A 21796-nucleotide genomic window follows, 5' to 3' on the forward strand; every position below is an offset into this window, starting at 1 on the left:
AGCACCAGCGCCCCTCACTGGGCACCAAGAAACCTGCACCATGTTTCTGGTCTCTGCAGGGGAATTATGTCACCATGAGCCAGGCATCCCAACTGCCCAGAGCAGAAGGTCCTTACTGAGACTTCTGTACATAAAATATATCCTAACAGGTATCTACTGTATACTTACTACATGTCTGGGTGCCAAGGATACAGAGATAAGTAAAATAATTCAGGTCTTTAGGAACTCAATGTCTAGAGCTGGCCTGCACCCAGACACACACGCTTGTACAATGCCATGTGATAAAGACTGTGGCGGTGAAACATTCATGCTTCAAGCCCAGGACAGCTAGGAGGCCTTCCTCAACTACACCACCCACAGAAACTTTCTTTCATATGATTTCACTGTGGGCTCATTAGCCATAGTCACCTGACTGGAATCCAGATGTGCATATGCATTTTGTGTTTCTGATTGGACCGCCAATTTCTTAAGGGCAGAAATAGTCCTTACGGCCCTACATCTGTGCCCTGCCAGTGACAAAAGTACTGATTGATTAATTAACTTATAAACTTATAGCTCCTAAAAGCAGTCTTGGATTCTTTCCTTTCATTAAAAGAATTTCGGCCCTGGCCAGGTAGCTCAGTTGGTTAGAGCACTGATTGGCCTGATATGTCAAGGTTGCAGGTTCAATCCCAGGTCAGAGCACATAAAAAAATCAACCAATGAACGCATAAATAAGTAGAATATTAAATCAATGTTCCTCTCTCTCTTCTCGCTCCTCCTTTCTTCTCTTTCTCAACTCAGTAAACATATAATGAAAAAAAAAAGAACTTCCCTCTGCACACTACAAAAGGAAATTACAGGATCCCTTTGACAGCAAAGTTTACAATCTCAAATACTAAACAATCAAGAATTTGAATATGGTTATGCTTGTAGCTACCCAGACAGAAAGGGCAAGAGTCTTAGTTCAGGATAAGGTATTTCCTGTGAGGAATGACAGCTGTCACAAAGAAGGCAGACTGGTTTCCTTTATTGTGGCTATAGAAGACAGAGAACGATGACTAAATGTAGAAAAAGTTAAAAAGTTAAAAAGATGCAGATTTTGATTCAACATAAGAATTTCCTGCCCTGGCTGGTGTGGCTCAGTGTATTGAGTGCCAGCCTGTGAACCAAAGGGGTACTGGTTTGATTCCCAGTCAGGGCACATGCCTGGGTTGCAGGCCTGGTCCCCAATTGGGGGCACATGAGAGGCAACCACACATTGATGTTTCTCTCCCTCTCTTTCTCCCTCCCTTCCCCTGTCTCTAAAAATAAATAAATTAAAATCTTAAAACAAAAAAAAAAGGGGGGGGGGTTTCCTAACTACATTTTCCTGAAGTGCACCATGCCAAGTAGTGAGCTTCTCATCTCTGGAAGCATTCAAGTAAAAAATGAATGACCTTTCAGGACCTGAAGTAAGAATTCCTAAGGGGTGAGATATTGGACTAGAATCATTTTAAGAATTTTAAGTCCAAAGCTCTATGATTTCTAATTGCGCAGTCCTTCAGAACAAGAACCACACCCTCTTCAAATCCCTCCTCTCCAGAGCATCTGAAGTTTTCTCTGATGTTTATTAAAAATGAAGAGAAGGTTGGACAGACTGGCCTTAACATAAAAACCAACTGGGACAGTTCAGAGTCTGAGTGTGATCTTAGGAAGCACTCACTTACCCAGAGTAGAAATGCCTGCCGCCATGAAGCAAATACGCAGGGCACAACCCTGAAAAATCTCAGCCATTCCAAGCTCCTTCCCTGAGCACCTTCTCAGGGACTCACAGGACCAAAGACAGGTCTGCTGTCCAAGTCACAGACTGCCCAATCAGAGCCACCACTGTTGTGCTGACAAAGAGGGTCTCCACTAAAGCAAGCCTTCTAATGCCTTCAAGACCTTTCCCTTCAAATGTCCATCTATGCCCTGATGTCTTCTGAGGCCAACCCACTCAACAGTCCACAGCCTGGTCCGGCTGGAAGTTCTGTCTATTAATTATGTTTCAGTGAAACTGGGAAGAAAGAGAAGCAAATGACTGACCAAAAGGAAATACTGAAAAACAACCTCTCTTTCCGAGGGTTCTCGAACCACATTCCACGTCCAACAGTGATAATCACCATTTTGTGCCTCTGGAAACGGGGTCTTCCCATGTAGGCTGTGCCGTCTCTGAGTTTACTCATTCTTTCCTGCTATGCTCCTGGCACGGGGTGCAGAGACTAAGCCCTGCAATTAAACAGTCTTCTATTTTTAGTTCTGCCCTTACAATGAATGTCTCCGAGTGCCTCAGTGTGCGAGGATCCCAGAACGGATGTTACTGATGGCACAAGGCACCTCATTTTATGATGCAATACAGTGGCTCCCCCAAAGTGGGGTCCTCATCACTTAGAAGGGAAGTTGTCACCTCATCCCACAGCCCTCTCCCCAGACCTCGGGCTTAAGCAGCTGCTGAGAGGCAACTGAGCAGAGAGGCTGGTGCTGAGGGGAGGCCCGGGATGAGGATGACCTCGGGAACACAAGAAATGCTAGGCCACAGAGTTCATGCCGCTCCTCTGTCTTGTGGTCTTAGTTGCTGAGAACAGCTGTGGAACTGCTGATGAGTAAGGCCAGTGTTTGTCAAAATCTGAGGTTTTACACGGAAAGTTCCAGTTTGACACATGACAGACCAATGCAATGAAATATGATATTCAAGGTACTGAAGGAGTTTTGGGTTCCAGAAGTCAAAGAGCTTTTGATTTTTTCTTCTTTTTCAGAAGTCATCAAAACCCTTTTGGCCACAAAGTTTAAGAACCATCCTCTGTGCAGAGAAACTGAGTCACTGGGAGATGAACTTTTGCTTTTCAAAATAGAAATGTGCATCAAAATCAAGAAAGAGATGTATGTTACAGGTCAATAAAGTATATACTAATAAACAAAGTCAACAAAGAATAACAAAACCTCCCAATTTCTGCACCCTCCATGTAACTTTCAAAACTCTGCCCTCAGGTGGGTCTGCATAACTCCTGGACAGGTCCGCCTCCGAGCTCCGTTGGCGAGGAGAAAGAACTCCTTATTTCCCAGAAATGCTGAGTCAGCCCTTTCCAATTTTTAGACTGTACCTGGAAAGCAGCTGCCCGGGGAGGGGTCAGAGGCAAGCGTGGGCCTGAGCGGTGACTTACAGCCAAGGCCAGGAGACACAGGCTTGTTCCCACCTTCTCAGGGTGTGGCTGGGGTCAGGGTGAGGCAGCAATACTTGGGCCCATTTGTCTCTGGCTCATTTCCCTCCCAATGAAGGAAGCCAAAGCCCTCTAAGCCAGACTTCATCTTGACCCCAGGAAGCTCCACACCATTCCGGTGGAAGCTCTGCACAAACGTGCTCGGGCAGATTCTGTCTGTGAACATTTGTGTCTTCCCATCCACGGCTGCCAGCCCACAAAAAACCAGAGGCGCTCACTGTTCTGAAACCCTGAGCAGCAAAAACTGCAGGCTTTACCTGAGAGATCAATACTAAATGGCCAGTCAGGAGCATTAACTGTCACTAGAAACAAACAACAATGCTCCTGTAGTCAGACAGGGTTTGTATTCCTACCCTTTCTCTTTACAAAAGGCCCTAATTATCCAGAACAGAGCCAGGCACTTAGTTTCTTATAAGATGGCTTCCATCACACATGCCTCCTCACCTGCAGGGAGGAAACTCAAGCGCCCCGTGGCTCTGCTGCCTTAACACACCTACTACCTTTGCCCCCTCACCTCTTCTGTTCTACCTGCAGCATTTCAGGTGCAGACATGTAGCTCATCATGAAATCACTGCCCGCCACAGTTCACTCCTCCTGGATGTTTTCTTACTGACTCTGGCTTTCAGCGTGAAGCCTGAAAATGAAGGCTGCCATGCATTCTAATGTTCCCACGGCAACTGCACAGGCCGGATTTACACAGCACCTTCCCACCAGACAAGTCACAAGCATAAGGAGAGTGCGCGGTAACTCACACTCTCCCCTCGGGGCTGAGACAATGATGCTTTTGCAGAGACCAGCTAATAAAACAAGCACAGCAACCCCCAGGCTACCGTGTGAGATGCCCAGATTTAAAGGAAAAGCTGTCTCTCTCCATTCATTGCTCTTGTTGTTCCCTATTGCACATTGTCCACCTGGGAAACCGCTACTTAGCCTGAGTCTCAGGTCCAGGGCCCCCTCCAATGTACCTACGGTAGCCCCCTGAGGTTCTATCGCAGGTGTTAGCTCAGGCAGCTCTCCCCTTTTGGACTGCAAGCTCCTCAAGGCAGGCACCGCGTCATATTTATTTTGTCTCCTTAGAGTCTTGCACAGTACCTGGCAGTAAAATGGATCTAGTTAATAAGTGCGTCAGTGAATCAACTCTCCATGAGCAGGTAAAGAATTGTGCACCTTTTAATTTATTTATTTAAAGATTTTATTTTTAGAGAAAGGGGATGGGGGATGGGAGTGAAGCATCAATGTGTGGTTGCCGCTTGCAGTCCCCCCCCCCCCCCCCCCCGGGGACCTGGCTCACAACCCAGGCATGTGCCCTGACTGGGAATTGAACCCGCGACTCTTTGGTTTACAGGCCGGTGCTCATATCCACTGAGCCACACCAGCCAGGGAAACTGTGTTCCTTTTAGAGAACCTGCTCCCTCCACTTCCCTCACATACCTTATGGAGTTTGTCAGCATTGTCATAGTAACCCTGAAGTTCCTGGTGAAGGGCCTGATTCTCCTCTGTTAGTATCTCTACCATCTGCTGAGCTCGCTCCACAATCGCAAAGGCATCTGGACCAAGCTGCTGGCTGGGGGAGGCGGCAGGCGGGGGCTGGGGCGCTGCCAGGGTCACCGGAAGTGGGAGCGGCAAGGAGGTGGAGTGCAGAGGCCCACTGACGGAGTTCTGGGAGGACATCGGGCTGTGCTGCTGCACTGTTGATGGGAAAGGAAGTTGGCATGGGCGGCTGCAAGGGAACAGAAGACCAGTGATCAGACCCAGGAAATCAATGGACGAGGAAGGAAGGCCCCGCTACCGGAGGCCATCAATGAACTTTGCAATGCTAGGCTGAAAACAGCAGGTTCAGTCCTTCATTCCACAGATATTTAATGTCTCCCTCCGAGTCAGCACTGTTCTGGGCACTGGGTATAGTGAACAAGACAGATAAGGCCCCTGCTCTCATGACACTTACATTCTCAGGGAGAGAGACAGGCATGCCATCAAACAATAAACAAACAAAGCCGGGTAGTGGAAAGCAGTGAGTTCTCCCCAAAACTAAAGCAGAGCAGTGTGACTGAATGACTGAGTGGCTAGCTCACACAGCAATCAGGGAAGGAGTCTGTGCAAAGCGGATGCTTGAGGAGAAGTCTGAATATCAGGCTAGCGGTTGGGGTGGGGGTAGTAGAGGAGGGAAAGGAGTATTCCAGGTCAGGGGATTGGCTAGTGCTCTGGGCCTAAAGCAGGACTTAGTGTGGGCAAGATCAAGGAGGAGAAAGCAATCTGACACAAGCAGAGCCAGCAAAAGCAATACAAGCTGAGATCAGAGGGCTGGACAAGGGCTTTTGCAAACCAAGGCCAGCCCTTCCCTTAGAGTGTAAACAGAGGCCAGCGGAGGAGTTGCCTTTACTCTGACTTCTGTATAGATAGTACATACGGTGGCAAGAATGAGCAAAAGACCACTGAGGAGGTCTAGGGGTGGTCTAGCTGGGAACTGATGAAGGCTCACAGGGTAGTAGAGAAAGAGAAATAATGGGTGGATTTGCAATATGTTTTATATATATATATATATATATATATATATATATATAAACAAGGTGGCGGGAAAAAAAAGAGGAAAGTTTTAAAACTACTCCTAGATTTTGGACTCCACACAAATGGACAGGGGTATTATTATGAAATAGGGAAGTTCTAGGGAAGGAACTACCGTATTTTTCACACTATAAAACGCACCTGACCATAAGACGCATCTAGGTTTAAAGAAGGAAAACAAGGAAAAAAATATTCTGAACCAAATGGTATACTAAAATATTTAGTAAAATATAACAGAATAATATTTCAACCATGTAAAGTGAAGAGCAGTCAAGAGCAGTATTAAGAACATCATCACTGTAATTAACAAATGAGGGGAGACTTTAAGGTTCAAGTACTCTTCTAGTTTTCTGGGAACCCCCCCCCAGAATCATCATTGCTAGTGTCAGAATTTATGAAGCCCAGTTGCTCACAATCACTGATATCACTTTCTTGGCTATCTTCATACTGACCAGACGCCCTGAGATTCAGCAGTAAAGTGGGACATTTAAGCATCCCCAGGGGTTTTGCGTGGGCCCACTGCTTCCTCTTCTAACAGCTGTCGCCACCACTGACAGGTCAGGTAATACACATCATGGTCTGTGACACAATATTCACTTCATAAGACACATAGACACCCCCCCCCGGCCCCCAACTTTTTTGGGGAAAAAAAAGGTGCATCTTATGGAGCAAAAAATACGATAATTTATTGTGTTTTGATTTGCTGGGGTGAGGATGTCTGGAAATCAAAAGTCTAATTTTAGCCATATTAAGAGGAACAATTAAGAAGTGTCCCTTAATTGTTCAGATTCCGGGAACTAGCTCTTACATTTAAATCATGAATTTCCATCTCCTGTCTCCACTCCTGAACAATCCCCCTCCTCACTCTTGTTAATCTGTTTCATAAGAACCATCGTATTTTCATTCAGCCTAAGCGAAAGCCTCCTAGCAACAACCTCTATAGGTATAAACAGCAAAGGTAGTCTCAATATCCAGTTCTCCAACCGCAGCTGTCTCTCTTCTGCAGAGACTTGGGAAAACGAGATTTCTTGTTGATCCCCCTCAACCTTTAGGTCCCAATCTTGGAACTGGGGCACTAGGAATTATCAGCAGCCCCAAAGTCATCAACATCCTATTTCAGAGTCCTCAGGAGATCCAGCTACTTCTAATCCCTAACACTTAACCTGTGTCACCTCCTGTTACTTACTTGTGAAAATCCAGAGCCAAAGCCCTCATGTTTCCCAGGAGGCCACCTGGCCTTATATATATTCTAAGTATAGTTGCTGGAATGTGTTTGGATCCTGTCAGCTTCAAAATCTCTCATTTTATAAGCATTTCTTATAGCCAGGATTCCTCTAAAGGCTGAGTCCTGGCAGCTAAATGTCAAACTTTAGAAGACAATTTCACAAGTCACCGCTGCCCTCCCTACACGGACAGGCAGACATTCATGAAGATGACCACAGAATAAAACCAGCAGATCTAACAGAGTAACTAACCACAGGCCTTGCTTAGGTAGCTAACACACCTGAGCTCGAGATATCGCCCAACTAGATTTCCTCATGCCTTCTACCCAGGAGCCCATCCATTTCCTGTGAAAATAGTTAGCATCTAAGTTCCCCAAGGCAAGGCAAACCATGGAGCTCAAAGTGATTCTTTATTCTGTAAGTGAGCTTCACCTCCAGCCATCCTGAGACTTCAGAAAGAAATGCGCTAAGTGGGGAGATGTAAAGCGCCCCACCCCCCCACCTATTACATGAGATGTGGTCGTCTCTTTAGAAATAGAACGTTGCTGCATTTTGATGATTTTGAGCCGCTTCCACACTGCAGTGTGTGACTTTGTCAGCCCATGTGTACGAGAAGGTCTGTGCGTATGAGGTCCAACCCCCTCCCAAGAGCAAAATGCCCCTGAGTGCCATTCACAATGCCCAGCTTTCACCCTAGATTACAGGTTTTCCTATCAGCCGTGAGCCCAAAAAACCCCACAGATCTGTTACTAAGTGCGTTCCTGAAAGCTGGTTAAATCCTACTGCACGTGGAAATCCTATTGTTCATGGAAAGAGGTTACCTTGGCATAAGGCAGAATAACCACAAATTACACAGCCTCGATTCAAAGGCAGGCGCCCATTCCCATGTCCTCTGTGCTCCCTTTGCACTGCAGCCATAAACGCGGTGGTCTCCTGGGAGCTGAGGGGCCCAGACGAGCCTACAGTCCTGTGTTCTGAAGCAGCAGGGCTTCCCTCGAACCCATGGAGCTTCAGGCTGGGGTTTATCTTTTAACATGTATTGAACTCTGAGCTTTGGAACTCACTGATGGTCGATGATGGGCTTGTTTTCTCAGTTATCTTTCTCTGTTATATAACAAAAAGGAAGTTCTCTCTTAATGCCAGCCTAGGTCAACCATGACGGTGACTAGTTAGTTACCTGAGGGGCAATGCAGGAGAAGGGTGTTTGCCAAGCTTAAGGGCCAGGAAAGAACAGGCCTCATAAATAACTCGGCTACCCATTCAATAAACTCCACATCACAATGGATGACAGGCAGGCAAGAGAGCAAACCTCTATTCCTTGGCTCCACCACTCAGCCATCTGGGGCAGGTTTGAGCTTTGTGTAAGAGGGGGAGAGTGTTGGGAGCGAACAGGAAAATTTCACACAAGGTCATACCAGTGCTATGACCTTGGGGACACAGAGAAAAGGGAAAAAGAAGGAATGGAACCATCATTTACTGAAAAGCTACCAGCGGATAGCCCATGCTGTTAACTTTCTATTGGTGAGCTTATTTCCCCTGTTAGATTGTGAACTCTCAGAGAGCTAGTTTATTTGATATCACGTGTCTCAGTTTCCTGGGGCTATATGCCATTTAGCTCATTTGTTAAAGGACTTAAGGAGTTAATATGTATAAAGCCAAAATAAACACTGGACAAATGTTAGCTATTAATTACCATTACTATAATTATAAATGGCATCCCACAGCCCCAATACAGAGCCTAGCACTGAGTGTAGCATTCATGAGAAGTGCAATAAAAATTCTGTTGTGGTTAACATTTTGGGGCACTTATTACATTCTAGCCACTGTGGTACCCACTGCTATATGCATCATCTGATACTGACCTAAATAACCCCCTTACAAAGTAAGTATCATTGTCAGTCTATTTAGATGAGAAAAACAAGGCATGAGATGGTAACTTGTAAGAAACATGGGTGGCAAAAGTAGGTTTACAGTTGTGAATACACGAAACAGGCTAGTTCTTGTATTATTTTCCATGCAAACAACTGTAAACCTACTTTTGCCCACCCCTGTGTAACAGAGACATTAGGAACATAAAGGAGATAAAAGCCCAGGCTTTTTGATTCCAGGGTCTATGCTGTTCCCCATTTCCCTGCACCAGTGAAAGCACAGAGGGCAGGCAGCCCCCTGTGGTCCTCGCTCTGGGGTTCCTGTGGCCCAGTCCGAGCCTCCACCATGTCCATGATTCACACCCCAACATAAAAGCATCAGAGCTCTTTGGAGGCTCCAGCAGCCTCAGGGGAAACATGCGGGCTAGAAACCTGCCCGAGTTGTTCTCTTCGCCTCTTACTTACATTCAACATTATCTTTTACAGAAGGTCTTCTCAACAGAGAGCTTTCAACTCACATTTACTGAGGGTCTGTATTATCTGCCAGGCCCCACATTTCATCACCTTGCTTAATCCTTTTAACAACTGAGGCAGAGGCTGGTACCACCAGCACGTCTTGCTCCTTTTCTCAAGGAACCCAATGAGCTTTGGGAACACCACAGAAAGTGAACTTTTTTGTAACTATGCAGTTATTTAAATGCGTCCTGAGAAGGGCTGAAGAAGCCTCAAGTCCACAGTGACATATTAAAAACGAGAATCATAGCATTTAAAGAGCCACATCTAAGAGACAAAACAGAGGTCATCCAGGGCTGGTGCTCCACTGTCAGCAACCTGGACTGAGTTGTGCAAAGCCCAGCCCCAGAGTCTTGCCCATTTCTTTCCTCCGAACTTAGAACCTTGCCTGAATCACACTCCTGACAACCTACCCTCACTGATGAAGGTCATGTTTTTTGTTCTCTTGAATTTTTATTTAAATGTAATATTACTTAATTTTTCAAACATGTGTCTTTTCTCCCTATTAGCATGACTGTTGAGGGTAGACCATTATGACTTATACTAAATTGATATTCATCAAATTGTTGATTCAGCCCCAAGCCCAAAGCAAGTTAGGAGACCATATATGCCTGATGCACTTTCAAAGAACAGTGAAACCTTCAACATTGTATTATGAAGGAAGAGACTTCTGGTATTTAGATTTGTTCTGGATAACATAGGGTAGAATCTCAAATCATATGCTGCCAATATAACAAGGCTCCATGCCACTGTCCTTCTCATGTATTTGGGGTCACAAAATGCAGCTCAAAACTAGAGTGATGATGTTATTTAGATTAGGAAAACAAGGTCATTGGTGACATCTAATCACCAGTCCATTAGCTCCTCTCTGCATACAACAGCCCTTCATACACAAGCTTATTTAAATTTATGTATTTACATTATGCCTGTATGTAAGAGTTCCATGCATAACACTGCACATCCACTGTCTCATTCTCACAAGCTTGGGCATTTACTACTCTCCTGTCATATATTATTGTCCTACTTATAAAGTCTACAAACTAAGGCTCAGAAGATTCACAAACCAGAGAGCCCACAGTCTTTACAAAGCAAGAAAAAATGGGCTTTAAACTAGAGGTCTTGAACCCACTACACTGCAGACACCAGGGCTTTCTCCCCACGTTGGTTCAGGACAGCACTGTTTCTTAACAGGAGGTCTCTTTTTTTCTGGCTCTGCTCTTTCTAACCATGTCACCACACTAGCATCTACTTCTCAGAGCTGTAAGCATTCAATGAGATAATGTATATAAAGCATTGCACATGGTGTCTATCTTTAGAAAGATTTTAAAAACTGTTAGCCTCTGCTGTTTTATCACACATTGCTAATGGGTATTAAGAGAAAGGCAAGAAGCACCTCCTTGGGTTATCCCTTCCCCGTCACAGCCCCAAATCCTAAAGCCTCAAAGACGAATTACTGTGTGCTTGAGCACCTTAGAATCTTCCACTTCTATAGTTTCTCGCAATGCAATACAACGAGGGTGAGCTGCGAGGTGATGTCCATACACTCTCTCCCGGACACAGATCCTCACCTCCTTCTAGACCCATGCCATCCACACAGCAGCCACAAGCCACACGTGGCTCCCAAACACCAGAAACGTGGCTGGTCTGAATCGAGATGTGCAGGAAGTATAAAATACATATTAATATGTAAATATAGTAAAAAAACGTAAAATATCTCATTAATAGGTTTTTTATGTTTTACTGAAGTAATAATATTTTGGATATAATGGGTTAACAAAAACACGTTTTAAAAATGTTTTATATGGGTGAACGAAATATGTTTTAAAATTAATTTCACCTGTTCCTTTTAACTATTTTAAAATGTGGTTGTCAGAAAAATTTTAATTACACATGTGGCTCACATTATATTTCTATCAGACAGCACTGCTCTAACCATGCTGCCCGTACACCAAAAGGCCTCGTTTTGGAGAGAGGATCCCAGAATTCAGGGAGCATTGGAGCGTTTCACGCAAACAGAGCAGTAGTCCCCACTCTCGTCCCCAGATCCCCAGGCATCAGTGGTGATCAATATAGTAAACTCGATGTTCATCTACAATTAGGCCATTACACTAATGTTTAAGAAATATGGCATCTGTGATTAACAAACATTTTTCAAAACATGACAGAAAAAGAAACATCAGTGAATAAACAGATGGAGGATGCGATCAAATAATTCGAAAGAAAAACACAAGCAGCTAAATACATTTTCCAAAGGGAAGTTAATAGAGAAATAGAATCAAAATGACTTTTTTCAGTGTGTCAACATTAACAACTCAGTTCAACAAGCTTTTACCGAACCCCTAGGCAAAGATTTCTTTTTAAATTCTCAAGATATAATACATAAGAGCAAAAACAGAGAGAGACAGAGAGACAGAGAGAGAGAGAGAGAATCTCATAGACATGGACAAGAGTGTGGTGATGGCTGGGGAATAAATGTGGGTGGCCAGAGAATTGACTTGGGGTGATGAACACACAATACAGTGTACAGATGATGTGTTGTAGATCTGGGCACCTGAAACCTTTATAATTTTGATGAGTGTCACCCCAATAAATTCAGTAAAAAGGAAAAAATATGACACATGTTAGGATTTCATCTGTGTAAAAAGCAATGCATAGAAAAATGACTAGAAGGAACCATGACAGAAGTTCAGAATGACCTTCTCCAGGTGATGGGATTATGGGTTTCCTTTTGGCTTTTCATATTTTTCTATTCTTTATATAACTTATACAGTGAACATGTATGGCTCTTTGAGAAAACATTTCATAATCTAAGTAATATTGTACATTATAGAAAAATTAAAAAATAAAGTAAAAACAGCATCGTTATTTTAATAATCAGAGAAAAGTAAACAAAGTAAGATTTAAAATTTTTAAATGAGATGAAATAATAAAAATCTTCTTAATTGTGAAGAGGTTCACATTTTAAGACTTCTCACTCAGTAAAAATACTTGGTTGGCCAAGAAGTTTGTTTTTTTCTGTAAGATGGTCCTAGTTGCATTTATTTGTCTTTAACTTCATTCAAAACAATTTTGTTAAATTGTATTGTGACAGCTGTCACTTCAGTGTGCATTAAAAAAACTTATCAAAATTGGTGAATTTTTGTGTAGTCATTTTAATATTGAAGATGGAAGAAAATATGTAACATTTTTGGCATATTATGCTCTATTATTTCAAGAAAGGTAAAAATGCAATGAAAACATACAAAAAATGGGGGGGGGCGCAGTGTATTGAGAAGGTGCTGTGACTGATTGAACGTGTCAAAAGTGGTTTGCGAAGTTTCATGCTGGCGATTTCTCACTGGATGATGCTCCAAGGTCAGGTAGATCAGTTAAAGTTGATGGTAATCAAATTGAGACATTAATTGAGAACAATCAACGTTCTAACCACATGGGAGATAGCAGACATAGTCAAAATATCCAAATCAATGACATTATTGGTGAAAATAAAAAATGTGTCTTTTACTTTATAGGAAAAACTAAACAGACTTTTTGGCCAGCCCAATACCTCATATCTACATACAGCTTTCCAACTTAAGAGTACTTCTTATACTTTTCTGACCCTCAAAGTAACATAATAGGCAGAGTGTTTAACAGTGGTTATCTTTGCATAATGGGACTGTGGGCAATTTTTATTTTCCTTCTTTTGCTTTTTGGTGGGGGGAGAGGAGTAGAAAGTACATATACCTCTAAATTTTCAACGATGAACAAGCTTTATTTATGTAGGGAAGAAAAGCAATTAGTTTTAGGAAAATTCAGCTGTAACAAGGTACAGATAAGGAAACTGAGGCTCAGAGAACTTATGCAATTTGTTACAAAGTGGAAGAGGCATAACTCAAACCCCCTTGAATTTTATTTTCCCAAACCCATAGCATCCCAAGTTGTTCCCTTTGGTTGTGCAGACACCGTAAGACTGACAAATGTTCATATTAAGACAGGACTCTTGGGTAAACTAAGTTTATAATTATTGTTATGCAGGATGGATATAGATAATCCTCTTGTCTGGAGAAGTCACTCATTTAATTCATTATAGCTGAGAGTGTGTTAGGTTTCCTGAGAAAGTAACCTGAACTTGACCCTAGCCTTTTGAAATTCCCATACTGCAGAGATGTTTCTCAGGATAAACAGGGCATTTTACTTGGCTCACCCAGCTATAATTCAGCTTAAAAATTGGAGAAACTCGTGAGTTTTTATGCTGGTATTCAAAACACATGTTTAGCTGGTGGAATTTAAACAAGGCTTCACGGCCTCATTCTTGCTAAGGGCAATGCGTAGTTTTTAATCCAACAGCCGTGGGTCTGGCTTACCTTCTGGTCTCACACAGCAATTGATTTTCACAACTATTTAAACTGCAGATCACAATTCACTATGCTGCAAACATACACTAACTCCAAAAATTCTCCTTCCTCTTCCAGCTATTTCCGACTCAAAGAAGGTGGGACCACCAAACATTCTTTCTGGCACTACAGCACACTCTAAACCTCTAGCCCACCGATAGTATGGCCTGCTCTTTAGCACATGTCTTCATGCTTGTTCATGGGTTAATCTACATTCGGGCTGCACTGTGGGACTTGGGGAAAGGTGTTCTCTCTAGTTTGCCACATGTCCTCCCAGGCTCTGTCCCCTTCTGCTCACTCCCCTTCCCTGCATTGTCATTTGGCATGTTCTCAAGAGAATGTCTAACTTTGACTCCATCTTAAATAAAACCAAACCACGAGCTTTTCTGGGTAGAAATGTACAGTGTTTTTGTGTTTTTGTTTTGTTTTTTTTAAGAAAAATACCAGCGATTTGGGAGACTGGTCGCACCATAGGTTCCCTCCATTAAGGCAGCACAGCAAGCCCCCTGCACTGATGGGAAGAATGGGGTGTGATGAAGAGAACGGAGCAAGCTCACTCTGCAGAGGGAAAGCCACAGCACCTCTGCCTCCAACATCATCTTACAAGATGTTTTTATCAGCTTAGGACAGAGAAGCATTTTGTACTTTTATCAGGTATCTATCTACATGCTAAAAATCAAATTCATATATTAATAGATGAATAAAATATTCATAATGACAGTTACCACTCTTTTCTCTGCTTCCAGGCAGTTAGTTAACTCCAACCAGTACACTGAATGAGCATGATTTGGCCCAGATAAAGCGCAAAAAAGGCAATGGAGAGGCTCAAGAGGGTGGAAAATGCTCTTTTTACCAACAGGAGTGACTTTTTCCAAACTCAGACTGCCTGAAACATAAAAATTAATCATTAAAATAGTGCTTATCTTCCATAACTGAAACATTCTGCTAAAAGCAGGACAGGACAAAAACAGTCGAAGGCAAGAAACAAGATTCTCCCAAGTCCCCGCTTCCAAATGAAAGCAAACTCAAGACAGAATAAAGCTCTCAGTTTTGCTGTCAGCAAGGTCAAGTCTGATATCTGGAGGACTTTCCTCCCAGAGTCTGGACTATTTAATTGGTATTCTGGTCCTCCTGAAAAGAGCCAGAAGTGTAGGCGGAAGCTGGATGACAGATGTGATATATAAACCTGATTAGAAATCCACCAGATGAGTGACACCGAGTGGAAACGTAAATCTTTGCCTCCACATTCAGGAGACAACACACATATATGGTATGAACTCATGGGAGGTGCAGTGTGTGACAAACAGACCCAGGTTTACACCTGGCTCCTGTGCACTTCCGAGCCGATGCCCGTGACTAAATTACTTGAATCTCTCTCTCTAAGCCTAAGTTTTATCATCTGTAAAAATACGAATATTACTAGTATGCACCCCTTACGGCTGTGGTGAAGATTAGGGACAACCCACACAAAGTGCCTGGCCCACAGCAGGCATGTGAAGGTTTAGTCCTCCTCCCACCACCACCTCTGCCCTGCTAAGGGCGGAAAGGAATTCTACAAACTGGAAAATCAGAGCAAGTGTCAGAGAACACAGGTTTTAGTTTACTCTGAATCCATTAAATATGTATAATAAACCAAATGAACACAAACATAAAGAACCATTTTTCAAGATCAAATAAATCTAACTACTAATATATACCCTCCCAGAATTTAACCTAGCTGATAACTGCAAATTAAAATAAGGAGTTAGCACTAGTTAGCAAAGCTTTTCTAATCATAATGACCTAAATGTTGGTCAAAGTACAGTGAAACAAGCATTGTGATATTTTTACAAAGTTATCCAGTATCAGAAATCATTAAATGTTCATTTCAATTTTACCCAATGATTTCACTTCTAAATAATGATTCTTAAAGAATGAAATCAAAATGTGGAAAACTTGATATGCAGGATGATATTCACAACATTATTTATAAAGTGATGTAAATTAAGTATTTTGTGAAATACAGCTATAAAGGATGGAAACAAGGGCTGTGAAAACGTGATAAAATACTCTCTAAAAAAAGCTAAGATACTAAACTGAGTGGAATCTATGATTATAACATGCAAAAAAATTAATTTGTATAGGAAAAATGTGAACAGTGGTTATATTAAGAAAGTAGGATATTTTAAGTAATTTTTTATCATCTTCAGTTTCTACTTTGGAAATATGGACAGATTTTTTTGAAAAATAAACAGGTATTTGACTAACGTACTCCAAACTGCCTTGATAAAAATCAGATCATCCACCAATAGTCATTTCATGCATTCTCTTGTGTTAACAGTACAGATGGCACAAGCCACATCATAGTCTCTGGAAGTGCTCTGTTTTCACAAAGTGAGTCAGATTAACACCAAAACGCTTGCTTTTTTTTTTTTTAAAGGCATAATTCTCCATAGAACATCATGTCCCATCCTCATCCTGTCTTCATTTCTACCCATTTCCACTTCCAAGCTGAAGGAAAAGGAAGATGGAACAGAACAAACCAGAGCCTTTATCCACAGCCAGCTCTGGTTCCCTGCAGGTCCCTACCCGCTACCTCGGTAAGGTGAGGTGAGCTCACCTTAGTCCCTCCGCCTCCAGCAGCCTCACTAGCTTTCCCCACAACAAATGCCAAGGTAGTGGGTGCACTAGTGGCCTTGCATGGTGTTTCCCACGAAAGGAGCCTGAAGTGCTTTACAATAATCCACCCATATCTCCTGTTTAGCAGATCAGTGCAGGTGACCGAATAAATAGTCGCAAAACACTGAGCCCATTTTCGCAGCACAGGCATGGACTGACTCACTGAGCTCACTCAGAGGCTCTCCTCCTTGTCCAGGAGTCTCTGACGTATTGACCCAGCAGCTTGCAGCTTCCTAAACCATCACCATTTACGGCAGGTAACCCTTTAAGCAGAAGGGAATGTGTCACTGACATTCGAAAGAATCCTGCTCATCTTTTGGGGCAAAGATAACTCGAGCATCACTCACTGCTGAGTTTCAGATCCAATCCCTGGCGTTCAGGCCACAATGAACGCATCTGAAGCAGAACTGGTGTGGATGCAACTTCGTTTACCCCGTCAGCCAAGGGCTGTGCTGCCGGAGCCATGCCGGCTGGCCAGGGCCAGGATCACAAAGGGGCCTTGTAGTTCTGAGGCCCAGCCTCAATGGCCTGTCTGTTACGTCTCCCGGGACATTCTGATGTCATGTCCATCCAGCTGCCAAGCCTGGTGAGTGGCTCAAGCCCTTCATACATGTCCTTCTCTTTTTGACGTCACAAATTTGAGACAAATGATGCTCTCCACAAATAAAGGGGTAGATCTCTAAGAAGTGCTTCTCTCTTCCCCTTACTATGCCTCCCACCTTATGTCACATCCACTGCGGAGTGACAAAAAGCAAACCTTAAAAAAAAAAAAAAAAGAAAAATGACTTAAAAATGGAAAAAATAAATAACCTCCTTTAAGAAAAGCAAAGAAAAAAGCAGCAAACCAATCGACGTTGTGCACTGCCAAAGAGTAAAGCCACAGGGAAGGAAGGAGACTTCATTTGGGGATATTTTCACCTTCTGTCAAGCTCTAGAGGTTGAGTTAAACATTCAGGAAAAAAATGTAAAATATCACAAACCAAACTCTGATACCATCCTGGGATAAACATGGATTGTTTATACTATGGTAAACCAATGTGGTACAAATAGCAGAGATTTGAAGACTATTCGTTTTCCCTCTTCAAACCTGAGAGTTTTTGAGTTTAAATTTCTCCGCTGGCTTAAGGAACTGTAAAAGGATAAGAACAGGAGCCCCCAGACCCCCACCATGGACTCCCCAGTGGGGTCAGACTGTGCCCACTTTAGGACGAAGGAGTTCTGCTGCCCGTCAGAAGTCTAAATGTTGGTGTACTGCCTCAAAGCTGGCGTCCCCCACCTAGCAGGGGCAAACGTGCCGGCAGCTGGGAAGCACGTGGATGATAGGCCAGCTCTCTGTCTGCCAAGGCCCAGCCCAGGCACCCCCTTCTCAGAGGATGTACGGCAATGGTACACCCTGCACACAACCGCTGGGGTCACATGAAGAAGCCTCAGCATATTTGATTTAGAAACAGATCAACGAAGCCCTTTGTGAGAACGAAGACATATCCAATAAGTAGGCAGTGGCCACCTGTCTTCTCATGCTCCATGCTCTCCGCAGGCAAATTTAGCAGCATCTAAATGCTGGCAGATCCCCAATTTGTATCTTCAGACCCAGTTTCTCTCCTCAGAGCTTGATTTCCAGTTGCCTTATTTGCAATCGCCCTATTCAACTTTCACATCTAGACAATCGATAAATCCTGTCAATTCTGTTTCCCTACCTCTCTTAGCATATAATGCTCCCCTATACCATGGCCTCAAACCTAAGTCACCCTAGCAATTCTCATCTGGACTATTGAGACTGTCCTGGAAAGTCCTCACGGCCCCCATTCTCCCTTGCCTCTAATTCATCCTTACTGTCATCGAAGTCAGCCTTTCTATCAAACACCAACATAGTCTCTACTTAAAAACAGTTGTTTCTGGATAAATTCTAAACTCCTTAGTACAGCACTTACAGACTTTCACCCATGGGTCTCAACTTCCCTGTCCAAACACATCCTCTGCCACTTCTTGCCACGCCGCATCCCACAGGGCCCCACATTGCTGCAGCATACTGCAGACAAAACCTGCTGAAGGTTGTCTGATTGTCTGAAGAGATGACATTCCCCCTGCATAATATATTCATCCTGCCACTTCACCTCTACCCCACAACTCTTACTAATCCTTGAAGACCCAACTCAAATGTCACTTCCTCTGTGCAGCTGCCCCCGCTCCTTCCAGCTGTGAGTCACGCTATCCTCACAGGTCCCCTACTGCTCCCTGCACACTCCTACCCTAAAACAGCACGTGGCGCGGCAATGACGTGCTCAGGTGCCCATTTCCCTGAGACCGTATCTTCATCCCTGAACCTGAGACAGGGCTGCACAGGGTACGCACTCAGTCTGTGCTGTCAAACCTATCAATCAGTCAGGAGAGGAATTAGGGCAATGGAGGGAAAAGATTTTGACAATCAGGATACTTGAGCCAAGCTCCAGCTGCCTCAGAGTGAGTATTGCGGCAATTTATTAATCTCCCCAGGCTTTAGCTTGTCATCTGTTTAGTAAGGAGGAGGGACTGTATGATTTCTATGGTCCCTTTAAGTCCTCAGTTCTAGCATTCAGACCACATTTTCCTTTAAAATCTACGATGAAGAAAGACTCCATAAAACCCCATAATAATATGTTCCAGGAGTTTGGATGCTCTCCACAAAGCCAGCCAGGAAAATTCCTGCTTTGCCTGGCCACCAGGCAGAGCTCCCAAGGATGGCCAACAACTGAGGCTCCTCCCTAAACTCCTAAGTCCCCAGCCGCCCTCTGTTCTGTTCCACGCTACATATTTTGGCCAAAAAGTGGCTTATTAAATATTATGCACAAGAAAACAACCTAATGACAAAAACCTAACATGCCTTGAAAATAACAAACGCTAAAAACACACTGCTGGATTTTGAAAAGCCTAGTGAAATATCTAGGCTTGACAATCACCTCGTTACCCCATACTCTGGGGGTGGCTGGTACCTCAGGACGGCCACTTCTGTTCTCGCAGGCTGAGGGGCAGGGTAAGGCTTGACCATCTCGTGGAGCATCCCAGGGTGCTGGTCGCTGTAGAAAAGTCCATGCTCCTGGGTCTTGTTGACCGGGGACATCATTTGCTTGGTCTTGAAGGGGTACTCGGGTGGAGGACCCCGGGGGTCCAGCACTTTACCTGCAGGCTGGGCCGGGGAGGGGCCCCCTCCTGCCTTGAACCCCTTGCCATTCCCTGAGCCAGGGAGGTGTTGCTTAGCACCATTCCTCTCCAGTGACAACTGCATGATTCTCTCACTGAGAGAGCGAACGTGGCCCTGCTTCAGTTCCTTCAGCGCCTCGTCCTTGTGCGCCTGTCCGCTGTTGGCACGGTTCACCGTGGGCCTCCCCTCAGTCCGGGACTTCTGACTGGGGCCCCCAGCCATGTAGTAGCCATGGCCTCCGGCCCCCTGCTGCTGCTGCTGCTGCTGCTGCCCCCTGAAGAACTGGGACTGTGCTTTGGCCTCCTCGTAAGTGGGCAGCTCCTCGTTGTTCTGCTGAGGCTGCGTGGACCGGACCTGTTTCTCCATCACCGTATTGTCCACCTGGTGTTCTTGACCCTGCGGTTCCTGGCGTGCCGACTGGTAGACCATTTGTGGGTCTTCTTGAGTGAGGTTTTCCGTGGAAGAAAAGTTGTTTGTGGGGTGGGCTGGTCCTGCACTCCCTGTGGCCTGGTGCTGAATGGCCAGCAAGTTCATGTTCTCGGTCGGGGTGCCATACCGCAGTTGTTCCTGGATCAGCCGCTGCAATACTGTTCCAGCTGCCGCATCCTCGGAACCTCTCATTTCCACCTCTGAGATCCTCAGGAAGTTTGGGGAGTGGAAGTTACAAAGAGGATCCTCAACTAAAAGATAAACAGAGGAATAAAGGTATCAGGTTGTTCCACAGGAATATAGGTCTGAAAGTAAGTGGTAAATAATTAACATTCTAATCACAGTAGCAAGGAACAAGATTTCAAATCCACCACCGCCTCCTGGTAGCCTGGTTTCTTATGGAAGCGTTTCGCCAGTTCACACTGTCTCTGATACTCTCCTGTCCCTCGCCTCCTGCTTCCTCGTAGGCCTAGCTCCATTCTTCAGCCCCTCTCTTTCCTTTAATCAACCCACGGGCCCTTTCCCTTCTTCATATAAACACGCCAAGTCCTTCCTATCTTAAAAAAAAAAATGCACACAAAAAACAAAACCAAACAAAGAGAAACCACCTTTTCACAGCCCTACATATCCCTCCAATTGCCACCCCACCCCCCTCCTTCCCTTTTCTCTTAACTGTCCACAGTAAACTGCTACACTTGCTGAGTCCACGCAGGGCCCTCCCTACTGCTCAGATTAGTAACCAAGCCCAGTGAGAATTTTCCAGCGCTCATATTACACAACTAGCCCTTCTGAAGCATCTGGCACATTGATCACCCACTTCTTGAAATGCTCTCCTGTTTCGGCAACCAGGTCCTGGCTCCTGCTTCTCTGTCCACTCCTCTGCCTCCCTTTTCCTCACCTGCCCCTTAAATTTTGGTGTTTCCTGCAGCTCTTCCCTGAGTGCTCTTCCACCCCCACTCAACACAATCTCCTGGGTCATCACATCCGCTGCTCACCTTCAGCGACTGACCCATGACCCATGTATCCACAGCCACCAGCCGATGGCCCATGAGTCCTTCAAACTCAACATGCATTCTTCACCCAGAAAAGCTTACCCATCAAACCAACCCCATATCGCTGCCTTGTCTAATTTTTGCCTAGCCGGAAACCTGGAAGTTTTCCAAAATCCCTTCCGCTTCCTTAGCCACAACATCTAGTCAGTGACTGTCTGTCAATTCTACCGCCAAAATATCTCTCGCAATTCTTTTTATTCCCACGCTGATCTCTAAATTGATTACTAATAACCACAGCACAACTACAAGAACCATTTTAAAAGTGAATATGATATGCCACTGTACTCCATTCTCTCCATATATAGTCATTTGCTCCATATGAGATCATGAGGTACATATTAATTACCCCAATCTCACAGATTAGGAGAGAGGTTTAGAAAAGGTAAATCACAGAGGTCACAGAGGTAGGCAGAGACAGAGCCAAGATCTGACTCATTGCACAACAAAATCTGTGTTCATTCCATACCATTGTAAGCCCTCAGCGTCTCATACCCAAACCATTCATTACAACAGCCTGCTCATCTATTTCTCTGACAGTAGTCTCATTTCTATTTCCAAACCCGCCCCCTGGACCCCAACCTATCTTCCACACTACCTTACCAGATTATTCAAGCAGGAAAACCTAATCATATCAGTCCTCTGCACAAAAATCCTCAATAATTAATTAGAGGATGAAACTGACTTTCTATGCCACAGTGCAGCAGGTACTGCCTTAACTACCC

General features: G+C 44.2%; 1 protein-coding gene across 5 annotated transcripts in view; it reads right to left on the minus strand.

Annotated features, from left to right (window-relative positions):
* Positions 1 to 21796, minus strand: part of AMOTL1 (angiomotin like 1) — a 145142-nt gene that overhangs the window by 42888 nt on the left and 80458 nt on the right. For 4 of the 5 annotated variants that reach the window (XM_090265838.1, XM_090265839.1, XM_090265840.1 and 1 more), the window contains 2 exons: positions 19352 to 20273; positions 4650 to 4938 (listed from right to left, as the gene is read on the minus strand). In XM_090265838.1, the coding sequence (XP_090121964.1) occupies positions 4650 to 4938; positions 19352 to 20273 (1211 nt within the window). The remainder of the gene's footprint in view (positions 1 to 4649; positions 4939 to 19351; positions 20274 to 21796) is intronic. The other variant, XM_090265841.1, reaches the window with a different exon arrangement.

This window comes from Furipterus horrens, unplaced genomic scaffold, assembly GCF_987537825.1.
Source record: "Furipterus horrens unplaced genomic scaffold, mFurHor1.1.pri manual_scaffold_2, whole genome shotgun sequence".
NCBI lineage: Eukaryota > Metazoa > Chordata > Mammalia > Chiroptera > Furipteridae > Furipterus > Furipterus horrens.